We start from the raw sequence: 15,940 nt of genomic DNA, 5'->3' as shown, positions 1-15,940 counted from the left end.
TTAAATCTGACACCTGTATTACAAAGCCTGAGCTGTGGTTAGCTTCCATAACAAGACTACATCGGCAACCCCATATTTAATCAAGCCTCAGGCCCACAACTTCTTTTCTAGCTGAACAGGGATCACATCATTAGCAGTTACCCCAGGGTGGTGCGAAAGGTGGGTGCCCCTCATAAAACAACATGGAGATAAGAGGGTAGGTTAAGACCCACAGCTCAGCCTCTGTTTGGAGGCAAGAGACACCCTGTAAAAGTGTCATGTTCCAAAGTCAATCTATCATTTCCCCTCTCCTTTAATCATTCTTGGAATTAGGAATAAAAAAAATTGTGGCTCGCTGTGCTTACTCAGCTGTGAACAACTTCTGGCTGAGTAAGGCTGCACATTAGAGTGTAATGGTGGTTTTGCTTTGTTATTTACTTGTAGGGCTTTCCTTTGTCAATCAACTGATTATTGGAATGTTCTTCCTTCCTTCTCTTTCAGGCAACACCATCTCCATTCCCACTGCCACCGGTTCAAAGAAGCGCTTCTGGATCATCGAAGACATGTCACCATTCGGCAAACGCCGCAAGACCGCATCTTCCCGTAAGATGCTCGATGAGGGCATGATGCTGGAGGGCTTCAGGCGCTATGACCTCTACGAGAACTGCAAGGACCCAGGCTGCCAGTTTTCTCTGAAGGTGACCCATTACCACTGCACCCGTGAAAACTGCGGCTACAAGTTCTGCGGCCGCACCCACATGTACAAGCACGCGCAGCACCACGACCGTGTGGACAACCTAGTTCTGGATGACTTCAAACGCTTCAAATCGTCCCTCAGCTGCAACTTCTCCGACTGCCAGTTTTCAGGCAACAGCACCCACTTCCACTGCCTGCGCTGCGGCTTCCGCTGTACCGACAGCACCAAAGTGACGGCCCACCGCAAGCACCACGGCAAGCAAGATGTGATCAGCGCCGCGGGCTTCTGCCAGTTCAGCTCCAGTGTGGATTGCACGGTTCCTGACTGCAAATACAAGCTCAAGTGCTCCCACTTTCACTGCACCTTCCCAGAGTGTAAGCACACAGTGGTCGGCATGTCCCAGATGGACTCCCACAAGAGGAAGCATGAAAAGCAGGAGCGCGGTGAACTGCCGTCTGTGTCACCAAAACAGGAAGTGTTGCACCACCTGGGTGGAGGTGTGTCAGCAATCCCTCAGCAAGTCCCTATGGGTCTCTCTACATCCTCACCTGGAGGCATTCATGGGTTGTCACACACCATCAACAGCAACACTCGCTCAATGCTCTACCCAACAGGCGGAATGGGGTCTGAGTACAACCACCCGTACCCGCCCTCCTCCATCAGCCTGGACAGCTCCCTAAACCTGGGCACAGATACCAGCAGCTCCCTGTTCTTCCTGAAGAACGCAGCCGGTCTGGGTCTCAGCGACTCTCTAGACCTCAGCAAGAAGATACACCTGGAGACAGAGCGCGATGGCCACAACCCTGGGAACCTGCTGGGTCTGTCAACAGCTCAGGACGACACCACGGGAACGTCCGGAGAGGCTGAAGATGACCTGTCGCCAGAGGAGGAGGCGCACGCAGAGGAGGAGGATGAAGAAGATGAGGAGGAGGAGGCAGAGGAGGAGCAAAACTCTGACTCAAATGATGATTCAATGGCAGAGCCCGATGGTGAAAAGAACAATGGCGAGAGTTTTGATGCTTCCGTTAACCACACTGATTCTTCCCAACTGGAAAAGCATGACGCTGACCCATGAGAAAAAAACTAAGTGAGACTGTAGGAACTGAAGAGGAAGCCTATGTTCTATGAACAAACAATGAAAGTGGCCTCATTTATCATGTTTAGAGACTACATATGACAACAAAAAAACAACAGTGTGGAGAAAATGATGGCCTAAAATGATTTATGATGATGTTTACAAGATGACCAACATTGTTAATTCAATTATGCATTAAAAAAAAAAATATGAACGGAGACACACAGAATTAGGCTCTGTGTAACACACAGAGCAGCAATGTAAAGCATTTTACTACACATCAGTCTTTTTGTGTGTGTGCATGTTTGACTTAATTTATTTTTATTTTTTTTCACTTTTTTGTGTGGATAAAAAAATTAGAAAAACAAAAACAAATCTCTCTATATAACTATATATGTAAGTGTATGTGTGTGTGTGCGTGTGTGTGTGTGTGAAAGATGATATACAAAAGGAAATTGTTGGCACGGGCAACATGAACTGCCCGAACTACGAAGAAAAAAGGGATGGGAATCACTAAAGGGGAAAAAAGGATGTGATGAAACATTTGATCTTTTTTTCTGTATTAATATTATTATTATTATTATTATTAAACACTGAGGGAAAGGGAGGTTTCTTTTTGCTCATTCCCGTCGCTCTCAGCTGTTTTCTTCGTTCTCAATGACATGTGGAATTGACCAGTAAATGTTTGGTCGGTCTCAGCTGCAGTCTCAACAGTTCTCTCTGACATTCTGCTAGAAACGCTCACTAGCACCAAAACCAAGCTCAGCCCCTGTAATTAAACCCCGGCCCCTGCGGAGGTATCAAGTTTGTGTGTGGATAGTGCACTTTTATATTAGCTGACCATGATGCTAGATAACTCATAAGCATATTTAAAAAATATTTTTGTTACCATTTGTATCTTTTCTTTACAATTTTGTTTTGTTGTGTTGTTAGTCTGAAGCATATCGATCTGTAAACTGGCTAGGTCGTGATTAACGACCTGCGACGGCGGTTGTGAATGGGGGTGGGGTGGGGGGGGGGTGGGGGGGGCGACTGACCAGAGGAAACAATGAGTCACTCAGACGCAGCGAGGAGGAAGTGTGATTTAAGTTTAAAAATTTACAGACCAGTTTTCCATTCATGTGGTTGACATCCTGTTGTAACGGTTTTTATTTAATATTTATGTGACCTTCCAATGAGAAACTTTTAGGGTGTTCTTGCACTTTTTAGGTTCATTTTTACCGTCTGAAAAAATATGATATATATCTTTTAACAGGGAATTTGCTTTAAAGATATTGTTTTAGTTCACTTTTGCTTTAATGCACAAAAATAGATGTTAGTGTGACAAAGAACTGTCGTTCTGTGATTTATTTAAAGATTATTTTGCTTCTGTGATTTGACAGTTTGAAGAAAAAAGGAAATGAGTGCGCCATAAAAGTGGTGCTCTGTTAAGAAACACTAATATGAACTGTGATTTTTGATAAAATTTAAAGAAGCTCATGGCAATGATCTCTTACTGTAGAAGTCAATTATAAATCTGTCAAAGACCCCCACTGATTACAACTGAGCGAATATGTACGACCAACAAGTTGACACACTGATCATGAGTTCTCTCCTGAGCTTGGCATTGGAAATAAATGATCATGATATAGGGAATAATAATGTGTGTAGATGATATTCCTCCAGATATTGTTCTGGGAAGAAAAAAAAAAGGTTGTACAGTATTTTCCTCTGTAAAAAATAACTATATATGAACAAAATGCTCTTTGATGAACAGCTTCCTTTAAAAAGAAAAACCGTTAAAGGAGAAATGAATAATAAAAAGTTAAGAATTCAAATAGTCTCATTATAGTTTGCTTGTGTGCTTGACCTTTTTTTTATTATCACAGGTTTTTGCAAAAGTTGTTCATACTGTAGCATTGGCAGATTGCAGATTTGTTTTCTTTTTACAAACTGTCTGAAGCTCAAACTAAAATACACTGATTTTAATTCATTCATTGATTTTTCTGATTTATTTAACAACTTGTTTGGTTCAATGTTATTTTTCCATATGTGTGCTTTCGTTTGACTTGTTCTCATCAATTAAAATATTGGGTTTATATTTACTTTGCTGTGGGCATGCCTTGTTCACAGACTGATCTGTCTCCTGGGACTCTGCTGCGTAGCAGAGGCGTTATGACACTCCTTCTGTGTTCTCATCATCTGTTCAGATAACTGGGCTGGGAGACGTTGTGCACTTGAATACGGTCAATGTGTGTACATGTGTGTGAGTGTGTGTGTGAGGGTGTATACATAGCAGGATTTGTAAAAAGTTGAAAATAAAGAACCTATAATTATTATAACAACAAATGCAGTGCTTGATAGTGCTTCAGCCTTTGGACATATGTGAAGGGGAAAGGTGCTGCTGGACGACAGCACACAGCAGTGATCTCTGTCTCTTTTTGTATCTGTCACTGACACTACTGAATTGTGTGTGTGTGTGTGTGTGAGAGTGTGTGTGTGTCTCCCTGAGAGAGACGGATAGACCATGGCTGTAAGAACACAGACCTGTGGCTCCGTCCCAGCTGCTCACAGCTCCGATTCATATTTCATGACCTTGTTCATCTTTTCCCTAATTTGTTCCACTGTAAATTCAACTTAGAAAATTTACTGTCAAAAAACAAACAAAACTAAAAATCTGCATTAGTGCAGGTAGGGGAATCAACAATATTTGTTGTAGGGGTCATCGTTGTTCAAGCTTGATATTCTGGTGCGAGGACCCTATCGGAGCTTAGGACCATTCGTGAGATAGAGGACTGCTTCTGGCTCTCAGTGGCTTGTTCAGTGCTGGCAGGTCACATTTTTAGTTCACTTTTTGTTTTTGCCTTGAGCCATTTGCTGGGTTCTCCTCCCACACCCTCATGTCACCCAGTGGCTGGTGTGCTGGTTCTGTTTGTCCCTTCAACTACAGCTGTTCCTGTCCTTCCTCCTTCTCTTCCTTGTGATTTTTTTTTTTGTAATAAAAAAAAAAGAAGAAGAAAAAAAAAACACGGGTAAAGGCATCACCATCTGTCAGCCAGCTGGCATCCTGTATATAATCTACCAGAAAAAAAAAGAATAAACATGAAAATTATATTACACAAAAACCAGACGGAAACGACCTCCAAATCCCGCATAGGCTGCTGTTGAAATGACAGATCATTTTACTGTTTTAATTAACAGAGTAAAAAGGATGGTTTTAAAAAGTTGTGGGGAGCTAAACTGAGATGTATTTCCACTGCTGGAGAAATGTAATATGAAAGCCTCCCTGCTCACTGCAGCAAAGTGAATAAACAGAGTAACATTTTAGACTTTGTAAGATAAATTGCACTTTTGGACTAAAAGCCATCTCCCGTTAGCGTTCAATTTGGCGAGATTCATGAGACATTTTTTATGAAAAGCAGACAAAGAAGAATTTTTTAAAAACTCTCTACTCTTGAATTTGTTTCCCTCAGCACTGCTTCTCAGTCTTGTGCAATTACTTATTTCCACTTGGATACAGTGCTGTTCATCTTCATTGTGCTTTATGTTGTTTTTCTGTTTCTGCATGTCTGATGCAAAGATTGAGCTTTTCACTCAGTGAAATAAAAACCTACTGAACGACTTTAGGCGTGTTTTCACTGTTGGTGTCTTTTGAATGTCAAAGAAAAGTACGACACATATTTTTCACATACTTTTTTATCTTTTCACAAAACAGCTCTAAGTCGCAAATATAAATAGGCCTATATATGCGACTTGTGTACTGGGTATATGAGTGTGGTGGGTATGCATGCAGCCATCCCTGACATGCAGGCAGTTGATGTGCCAGGAACAGGTTGAGTGAGAGTGTGGAGAGACAGCAGTCGGAGCCGGGAACACACACGACAGGTGTGCCCTGCATATGTGGTCACATGATGCCTATAAGGCAGATTAGGGCCCAAACAGATGAAGCGCTGCTTAATGGCAGCTTTTATTAAGTTCACAAAGCTTGGAGGGGGTGGGGGGGGGGTGAACAGAGGAAAAGCAGGTGGCTGGGTCTGTGCTCTCCTAGATGAAGACAGATATTGTACAGTGGAGTCTGAAGAGGGGCAGCCACTGTGGAAGGGTTTATGAAGATTTGCTCGCTCTGGACTCAATGCCTGCCTGTTTCTGAATCCTGCCGTTAGGGCCAGAGAGGGAGAGCTAAAGAAGCTCAGAGAGGAAATGTGAGAAGAGAGTGATCATATGAGAAGAGATTAAACCATAATAATACCTGGAAGGTCTGTCACTGCACTAAAAACAGATAAACAGAACTAGATATTCATCATACAAATATTAAGAGAACCAACTGAACCAACCCCCCAAAATATGCAAAGCATTATGAAATACATGTCTACTAAAATATGAGTGTACTTGTTATATATGATTAAGAGTTAAAGTATAGAGCCTGTTTGTCCAATACAGAAACAGATAAGAATATTGAAGCAGGTCTGGGTACACACAGTTCAACAAAACCATCTATTTGCACAACTGATGCACACACACATTTTCATTATATATTTCAACATATCCACAAATAAAGGGTGTCATATCCACAGAACAATAAACATTACCACTCCTATCAGAACAGACACAAGCAAGCAGAGTCAGTTTGGACTGTGTGTAATTTACAGCACGATGGCTGCCAACATGACGTGAGTGCCAGAGATTGAGACACTTCATCGAGACGTGATGTCTACAACAAGGTTCAGTTTAGTGCACATCTTTCTACAGAGGGAACTGCCTCCAGGCACACACCTTTCAAACAAACAGACTGTTCACCAGTTTGTTAATCCACCTGTCTCCCACTCAGTCTCTCTGGTGCTTCTTGACACACATGATTTCAGTATTTCTGGGGGCATACATTTCTGTAGATGAAATTATTATGCAAATCATCGCACACTTTTTAAAAAAATTGAGTAGACAAGGTGAGTATATAAAGCCGTAACCAATTACAACAAATTACAAGAGTTAGGAATGTATGTTGTTCACACACAAACGGGATGAGACGAGTGGGCTTCGGAGGAATTGGACTTGGACACTGTTCAGATGGAATGCAGGTGACTGGGGTGAAGGAGGTTCGCGGCAGTCGCACTGACATGACAGACTGACTGCTAAAGAGAGAGAACGGATTCTAAAATTTGACGGCAGCAGGATGATCGGTTGAGAGAGGTCGCGGCAGAATCCGGTACTTAAAGAGTAAACGCCCTTAATCAGCTGATCACCAGAACAGAAAGACAAAGAGAGAGGCAGGGAGTAAGGGAGTGAAAAAAAAGAATGAAGAATATTCAAGGTATGAAAGAATATAAACAGTCTTCCTGCTTGAACTTGTACTGATCTTCATATTTGCAACTCTTAAATCGACACTAAAATGACACAAAATATGGTTAGCATTGATTTAAAACACATGCCATTAGACTTATTTACTGGTCTGTACTTAAATCATTAACAGAGTAATTATTTAATCCTCCTAAATCCCCAGAACATTGTTCATGTACTTAGAAAGGCTAAGAAAAACCTAGCTTCAACTATAGGGTAATGACTATAGCTAATGGACGTAGCCACCATGACATCAACCTGTGGTTCATACATGGGCTGTCTTTTTGAGGCCACAAATCCAGCAAAATTTTTGCCACCATTTTTGTTTTCTGGTTTGAGAGGTTACTATTGAACCTCACCACACTGAAATGTAGCAAGGGGTCTGAACATGCTGAGTTATTAATGCTATGAAGACTGTGATTATTGTTTAGATAGAGAATGATCTGGTTTAACCTCATGTTTCCCAAAGAATGAGAATTTTTTGTGTTGGTTGTTTACCAAAATTACTTGTGACTCAAGCTGCAAGCCATGTGTGTCAACTGAGCCTTCAGCCTAGTTCTAAAATACAATAAAATAATACTAGAATATAGATCAACTGTAAAAGCTAGAGCACAGAGTTTTCAGACAACCAACTTGTCAGACAAACTCAGATATTCTAGTATTTGCATGAAAAATTCCAGAAAAAGACATAAAACATTGAAAATGGCCAAGAGGTTATTTTGCATGATAGAATTGGCTGTGAGCATCCACCAGACACTGGAAGCAACGGCACACTGAACTATGCAAAACTTGAAGCCTTAATTTAAATGGATAAATTATCACCATTACCATACTGTTAACAGTTTATTTCTGCTGTAAATTTGGGACTATTAATATAAGGACTAATTGAAATTGACTCGCTGTTGGAGCCAGCCTCAAGTGGCCATGTGGGAAACTGCAGTTTTTGGAACTTCTATATTTGTCTTGATCTCTAAGGATCGCCTCTAAGGATTCTGCCTCAATGACACCCTCTACGATAGTGCTTCACAAAGTGTGCCAAATGGCCACCTGGAGGGCCTTGAAGGTATGGCAGTACAGCCACAATAGCTTATCAACAACAAATTAATTTTTTGTTTGTTTTTTTAATCCAGTTTTTTCATTTTTTGTTGCCTCAGACCGGCTTTTAAATACAATTTACCATTTTCTGAAATAAAACTAAATTGGAAAGTACTTCATCTGAGCACCTGGTGTTGATCTAAATTGTCAGATTCTAGGTTTGTCTGGTCCTCAGAATATTTTCAAAGAAGGCAAAGAATTTTTAAAGATTGGAAAGAGCTGCTCTACAAAAAACTACAACTGTTTAAGAGCTGGTAGAGCAGAGGCTGTTTAAAAATTAGAGCTACAATACTGTTTGGAGTTCTAGAGACATTTCTTCCAAACCTTTATTACCACTATAGGGACTTGTACTTCTGGAAACTTTGATACTTGAGGCAGTTTAAAAAAAAACAAAAAAACATTTGTTTTGTTGTGACACTTGTACGGTCCATAATTTGATGTCCACAGCTTTTAAATCCTTAGACTGTGTTGAAGGTTTAAATTATGAGGTAACGTCACAAATGAATATTGGACATTAAAATACGATTTATTTGAATATGTTTGGCTTTCCTCCACACCATGAAGACAAACAAAAAGTCACAGAAAAACAAAAATAATATGCCAACACCTCTCCTAGCCAAGTGAAATGGGGGCGATTTAAAACATGCCATAACACAGAAATCTTACTGGCTAGAGGTTGTTAAGACAACTCTGGCCACTGGAAGAAAAGCTGTTTGCACAAAATAAATAACCTGCTGTCTCTTGTATCCTGTCATTGTCATCAGACAGAATGAGGCTTGTTTGGATGAGCCCTGTAGGTCCACAGTATATCATGTAATATCATGTATCATGAGTATTTGACATTGCTGCAGTGCTCATTTTACTGCTTCATTGGCCCATTTATAGTTGAAGTTTTGGATGATATGTTTTGCCGGCCTCTTTCAGCACTCAGCCCCTCTTGGACCTCTCTTTAAATCCTGTGCCCTTTGCAATAGATGTTCATTTATCTATTTTTGCATGTGTATGAGTTTATTTTGGAAAGACCTCAGTCACCCGGCAGAAAAGGGGGCTGTGTGAAAAACGCTGCTTTGCCATTGGTAGCAGCTGTTGCTGCTGAGACACCTCTGAGGAAATGGAGAATTGGACACACACTCATCCAATTTACCATTAACAAGACCTTATTGGATGCAGGGTCAAGGGAACATGCGGCTTTGCCTTATGTGGCTCTGTTTAGATATGCTGCTGCTTGTGTCGTGGGTGACTCTGTGATAGACTTGGCGTCTTTGTGCGACATTCAAAGTATCTCCAGTCGAGTTCGGGTGCGATGTGCCATATATCGTTGCATATATACATGCATTAATGCACACAAAAATCAACAGATTCTTTCAAGAAGGATTTTTATGAAGCAACAACAGAAAATGTTGTCATTCGAGAGTAAAACCTGGTAGAAAAGAAACCAAAATACCAAGAAGTTCCATGTCCGTTCAGAGGAAAGACTGAGTTGTAACATGAGATAGTTTCACACATCAAAGCTGCTCTACTAAAGTCTCTGAAAAACCAGAGATTTCCATCCGTTTTATGTTTCCACAGTAAATCCAACCACAGCAAGAGAAGTAGGATGTTGATAATCTTTTCAACATAGCAACCACTGCTCAGACTTTCTCCTCCTTCTAAGATTCATAGATATAAAAATATCTAAAACATTGTACGCTGCATGCATGTAAGAGCTGCTTCTGAATATGAGCAGCAGGTTGAGAATCATATATTCCTCTCTTGTGCAACACCTGTGTGTTCTTTTTCTGGCAGGGTAACTTTTTTTTTTCTTCTTCTCTCTTTTTTTTTCCATAAACACACCTCGCATTCTTTAGATGGTGATGTATCTAGAAATCTTTGTCTTTCAACACATTTTTTTCGGTGTGTTGGGACATAAAGATAACAAAGCATTCTTCTCACAGTTTTTGCTGGAACATTCAGTTAGCAAAAACAAACAGCGGCAGAGTGGTTATTAAGTTCAAAAACCAGAAAAACTGGATTCAACTCTACCTGATTTATAAGAAGTTGGGCAACCCGTGCGGAAACTGTTGATCAGATAATATTTTCAACATTAAAATGTTACAATTTCCTTTGATAAAGCATCTTTTTGGTTGTTTTCATCTTTGTAGAGGTCATGTCTTGTTAGAGGACAGGAAATCTGTGTCTCAAAAGCAGTAAAAACATTAAAAACAGTATTCAATTCAATAAAAACTATAAATGTTCATGGCTTTATAATAGTAGGTTTGCATGACTACAGCCTTTATTTTGATTATGAGTTTGAACAAATCAAATTTCTTTAAAAGTTAATATTAATCTTTTTTCTACCATTATGTGCTGAAAATCAAACATGGGTGATGAGATATGAAGTAGGAAGTTTCTGTATGTTTCATGCTAACACATTTTCAAAAGGGGGGTGGGGGGGGGGGGTAATATTACACTGGAGATGTTATTTGGTAAACATGAGGTTGTCATCTTACAAACACAAACAGAATCCAGTGGAAAGATTAGCATGGAGGCCCTTCAAACAGCTTGTGAAAAATGAGCCTCCTGTCAGCCCTGTTACATAAATGTTTACTAAGAATACCAAACATTGTGTTCTATTTGTTTTACTTTGCCTACAGTTTGCCCATTGCCTTAGATTACTCATCCCCAGGGTTTAACACCACTTTGCAATAAGAACAAGCAACTATAGCAGCAACCAAAACCAAAAACAAGTGCTGAACGTGGTTGATCCATTCTGGCTCATAGCCATCATGGGCCATCACCCTTCAAGTAGTTTGCTTCAGAATTGGAGTAGAGGTCTCCACAGTTGAGTGGGAGTGTTTCATCACTATACTGTGAGTCTTATCCAAAAGAAGAGAGCTTGGAGCAAAAAAAGAAAAAAAAATCTAATGGGCTGGCGGTCTCTAAGAAGCCAGAGTAATTCTCATTCCACTTCAATTGCCACAGCGCAGCAGCGTTAAACTGGCAACTGAGGCCTGCTGCTGCTGCTTTCTTGGCAAACAGAGAATTCTTAAGTGCTAAGCTGTAAATTTGCTTAATTTGACGTGAGTCCGAGGGGAATGGGATCATTTTCTTTCAGGGAAAAAGCCTGGCATATTGGCTGACAATAAGCTGGAATGGTCCAACATGGTGTTTCTGCTCAGCGATGATGGTTGGAACATGCAACGGACAGCGTTTGACAGAGCTGTAAAAACCATCCGACTCTGGCAGCAGCTCTGTATGACTCAGTCTGTGTTAATGCTGGGAGCACCTTTCAATGCAAGAAAATGAGGATTTAATACTAAAGCGGGTTTAAGTGCTCTGTGTGTTTTTCCATACATCAAAGATGGTATTTACAGTGCATGGATGATTAACTCACACACAAACACACCTGATAATAGTTTGCTTAAATGAATTCCTCCTATTCTAAGCCACATTGCAAAAGTATATGAAGTCACATTTATATGAAGAAACTGTGGCGCTGGTTTAGCTCAGTGGTTAAATTGCACAACTCAAGTACTGTCAGTCATTTATTGCATTTCACCCCCCACTCTCTAACTCTAACTCTAGCCACTGCACTGACCTCTAATTAAAGGCGTGAAAAGCCAAAACCTATCTATATAACCTATATAAATATCCACTCTGCTTCCATGCTCAACAAGATCAAATATTTTTTTTTTATTTAAGGGTTTTGCCTTTGTTTAGACGGAACAGTAGATGGAAGAAAGAAAACCGGGAACGACTGCCAACCAAGTGCCAGGCCATCAGCAACCCAACATCTCATACTTTACCAAACCAAACATCTTAATTTGTTCCGTTTACAAACGGTATTAGCAGGTTTATCTATTAAGCTGTGCTCATAAATACTGTCATTTATGAACACAGGCTTGGACATAGTTTTTTTTGCTCTCTACTGATTGCCTGATAATGAAGTTGCAATACATCACCTGATCAAAACATGTCTTGTAACTTTCTTTGGGAGTTTACTGAATATTTTGCTAAGAAGATACAAAAAAAAGACCCAGAATGCCACTGCTCTCATATTGGAAGGCATTGGGTGGGTGGTAATGACAGTAAACTTAAAATAGCATTGGTTAAACAGAAATGTGACAACTGTGGCATTTTAAAGACAGCATGTGTTGGAGTGTTATAGTCTTTAGAATATTTCTTAAAGGTCTCTGCAGGTTAAACTTTTGAGTACTTTTGTATAGTCTTTGGTTTGTCATTTTGTGTCATAAGTCTGTAATATATTTAAAATAAAATTAGTGCTACAATCAGCCTTATTTCAGCACCCTAACCCCCCCCCCCCCCCCCCCCACACACACACACACACACACACATGAACATCACGAGAGCATTTAAAAAGACTTCTTTCAGTGTCACAGCTGTGACCTTCATAAAACAGAGCGAGGCAACAGGTGGGCATCATGTGTGTGCTAATCTTCCACATTATGGTTGTTGATAACAGACACTGCACAGCCCCGCTCAGTTAAAACTCAGTAATTTAATATGGAATACATCAGCAATGTGATATTTGTAGCATGGAAGAAGCAAAGGTTGGGAAGATTCTGTTGATGCTAAGAATAGAAATCGTCCATCATTCATGGTGGGTTTCTGTTACCAAAAGAATTCTGTGAGTACCGCAGACCCTCCAAAACAAGACATTGGGTGTCCACTGAGGGATTTTGGGATTATTTTTTTCACTTGCTCTCCTCCTCACTAAGGGCATGAAAATGTGGATTGTATTTCGCTGTGACAATCCATGCCAATTTTGGAGGACAAGGTCGCTGAATGTATAGCCTTTCCTCTTTTCACACACCATTCCACTTTGCCCATCACGTCTAACACGTGGCCTGCAGTGGTCCTCTGGTTCTCAGCGCACTTCAAGAAAATATGATTAAACAACTGCACTAGAAAGCTCTAGCAAAATACTGAGTGTTTCTTCGACACATTTGTCATGACAATGTTTTGGTCTTGGGAACTAATACTGGTCACCAGAGGAAGAAAGATTCAGAAAAAGTAAGTCAGTGACTACAAAAAGAAATGTTTGGCAAGCAGGTCAGAAGAAAAATACTTTCTTAGGTAACATATGAAATCTTCTAAATCTGCCTTGCAAAGCGTCTTCGAATTAACATTAACGGTTTTTTTTTTCTTCTTTTATGTCTTTCAGACTGGCTACTGTCAAGAAAGCACTAACTTTTCCAAAAGTGATTACCAGTAGTTAATTTGAAGATGCAATAATACTGTTACCAATGAAAATGGAATCTGTTCGCTCTGGTATGTATCTGACTGGGCTGAAAAGTAAAGTGTTTTCAGTTCCATCTTAGACATAATGAGGTTGTTTGACTCGCTATGAAACTATACTTGTTCAGGAATAATTAGCACATATTAGCATGCTTAGCTAAATTAATGATAAGCATTATGACTGCTAAACTTTAGCATGTTAGCAAAATCACGTTGCCAAAAACTGCAGTTCTTCAAGTAGCCACTTGAGGTTTGCTTCAACGCTGAGCTAACAGAACGTGACTTTCATGAGGAGTACAAACAGTATTGAAGAAGACATTTGTTGGACTCGTTATCATCATTTATTTTCATCTGCCTGGGTGGCTCCTACAATGCTTCAGGTGTTCCAAAGTCAGGCCCTGTGATTAGTTTAATTTGCACAAAACCCCCCACACCTGTTGCCCCTGTGCCGCCTGCAGCCGGAGTCCCTCAGCAGGCTGACAGACCTTCCCTTGGTTAATCCAATCTCCTCACAAAGACCAGGACGAGAGCATTTGTTTTTCTACCTCTTGTCTGCTTTCGTGTTCTCATGGCCACCAAGCTCCTGATGGCTCATTATTCGACCATTCATAAATACACCCACAAGTACCCACCTGCCTTTTTTTTTTTTTTTTTTTTTTTACAGCCTGCTGCTGTTTTCCCCTATTGCTCCTCACCTATCTTCCTTTTCCTGTCATTGAGGTGGGAAGAGTTTTCCCTTCAGGTTCAGAGGAGGCCCAACTGCCTACCACATGACAGCCCTCCAGTATCCACATACTCCATTTGGATTTGAAACAGCGCCAGGAGAAAATCAAGTGACACAGGCCACACAGAGTGGGAGGGAGGGAGGGAATGTGATCCCACTTGATTGTTGAGAGTTTATATAGCGAGTGATGACAAAGTGCTTTATGACTTTGCAGTGTTCGCTGGGCCCTGCGATTGAAGCCTTATACAGGCAAAGCCCCCCGGTGACCTTGGCTTGTCAAATGTTCTCATTTTCACCAGGAAGGAGCCAGTGTTCAGTGGCTGCTCACAACTGGTGGGCTGCTTTTAGAGAGACAGGCGCAGAGAGCTTTTGGAGGTGACCCATGCTTCCTTACTTTCACTGCCGTAAACATTATGGACAAAAAGCATCAGTCAGAGAAGAGTTCACATTGAATATAAGCATTTGTGTAAAATAAAATGTTTTCAACTTATTTCAAAGTCTAGACTTGTTATTTTGACTCTGTGAGGCTGCATATCAGTCTTGGGAGTTAAATGCTAACAGCTGCATGCAGTGAAAAATGGACACATAATATTTTTACTATGGTGAAATATGATATCACCAAAGTTATTAGAAATAATTCTGCGACATGAAGACTTGCATAAAATGTCAAATCAATCAACCGAATAGTCTGAGTCTTTCACTACACTAAGGGAGATGACATTATTCCCAACTAGATTTCCAGAGGAGTCATAGGATAGTTCCACAGGGGCAAAAGCAACTGCTAGAGTTCCACAGGCCGTGTCACACATCAAGTATTACATCAGATCGCTCCCAGCTGCATGCCACATGCATCTTATCTCACAGGGAACAGGAAGGAGAGGCATTTCATCCTCAGGCCCCCACTTCCTGCACCATCAATGACCTTTACTACGCAAATCTTTACAGGACACTTCCTGTTGAAGGAAGATTTTTGGAAGCCATGGTGGGCGGAGCTTAAAGAATCAAGAGCTGGACCTATGATGCATGAATGTGAACTATTACAAATCAATGCTATATGGAAACAAAGGCTGGTCCAGGATCAACGCTCAAGGACTCAAGAAGGATTTTTAAACGAGTAGAGATGATGCTGGCGTGATGCAGACAGTCACGCTAGCCCTCTGACTGGCTGCTAAGGGCTAACAACCCTTGCATTGATCCGAGGAGACACTCAACCCTCTAACCTGCTGAGTGCTCAGTTCCAGTGAACAATGGAGTTCGGTGCGCGTCGATACACTACCCTATTGAGTGCTCTCCGTTTAGCAGCAAGATTGATGAGGTTAAGCCTCCCAACCAGGGAGCCAAATGGTGTCAAAACCAAGGTGTTGCTTTGGACAAACAATCCCTCGCTGAATTACCACACCAAGAGGGTGCTGGTAACCGGCTAATACACTATCCTCAACCCATGAAGTGCATTTATATTGGCACAAGGTTTCTGAAAGGGTATGCAGGCTGTGCTGGATGTTGTTAAGACTTTAAAAATGCAGATGAGAATATGAGGGCAGGATAGATGGTGCTTTCTGGACAGGAATGCACAGCAAATCCCCAAAGACACTACATGATGTACAAGTGGATTTATTACAGTAGGGCCCTATAAATCTAAGGTTGGCCTGAACTCCAGGGAGAGGTTAATGGATTACAAAGGGATGTGGTATTGAACCTCGGCGAAGTTTATACACCTCATCAATATGTGAAACACTATTGATCATTTAGACCTTGATAAATTAAATTCATACAGTTGATAATGCATGGCAATATTAGTAATACCTCGGAAGAGGGGAAA

The 15,940-nt window shown here is 40.9% G+C and overlaps 1 protein-coding gene across 5 annotated transcripts in view; it reads left to right on the top strand.

Annotated features, from left to right (window-relative positions):
* casz1 (castor zinc finger 1) overlaps positions 1-5,352 on the top strand; it is a 76,316-nt gene extending 70,964 nt beyond the window's left edge. For all 5 annotated transcript variants that reach the window (XM_061057001.1, XM_061057000.1, XM_061056999.1 and 2 more), the window contains one exon: positions 481-5,352. In XM_061057001.1, coding sequence (XP_060912984.1) covers positions 481-1,751 — 1,271 coding nt within the window. In that variant the 3' untranslated portion in view covers positions 1,752-5,352. The remainder of the gene's footprint in view (positions 1-480) is intronic.
* Positions 5,353-15,940: the final 10,588 nt, after the last annotated feature.

The sequence above is a fragment of the Labrus mixtus genome, chromosome 15, assembly GCF_963584025.1.
Source record: "Labrus mixtus chromosome 15, fLabMix1.1, whole genome shotgun sequence".
In the NCBI taxonomy this organism is placed as follows: domain Eukaryota; kingdom Metazoa; phylum Chordata; class Actinopteri; order Labriformes; family Labridae; genus Labrus; species Labrus mixtus.
Note: the sequence above shows the minus strand (reverse complement) of the source record. Positions and strands in the feature narration are given on the sequence as shown.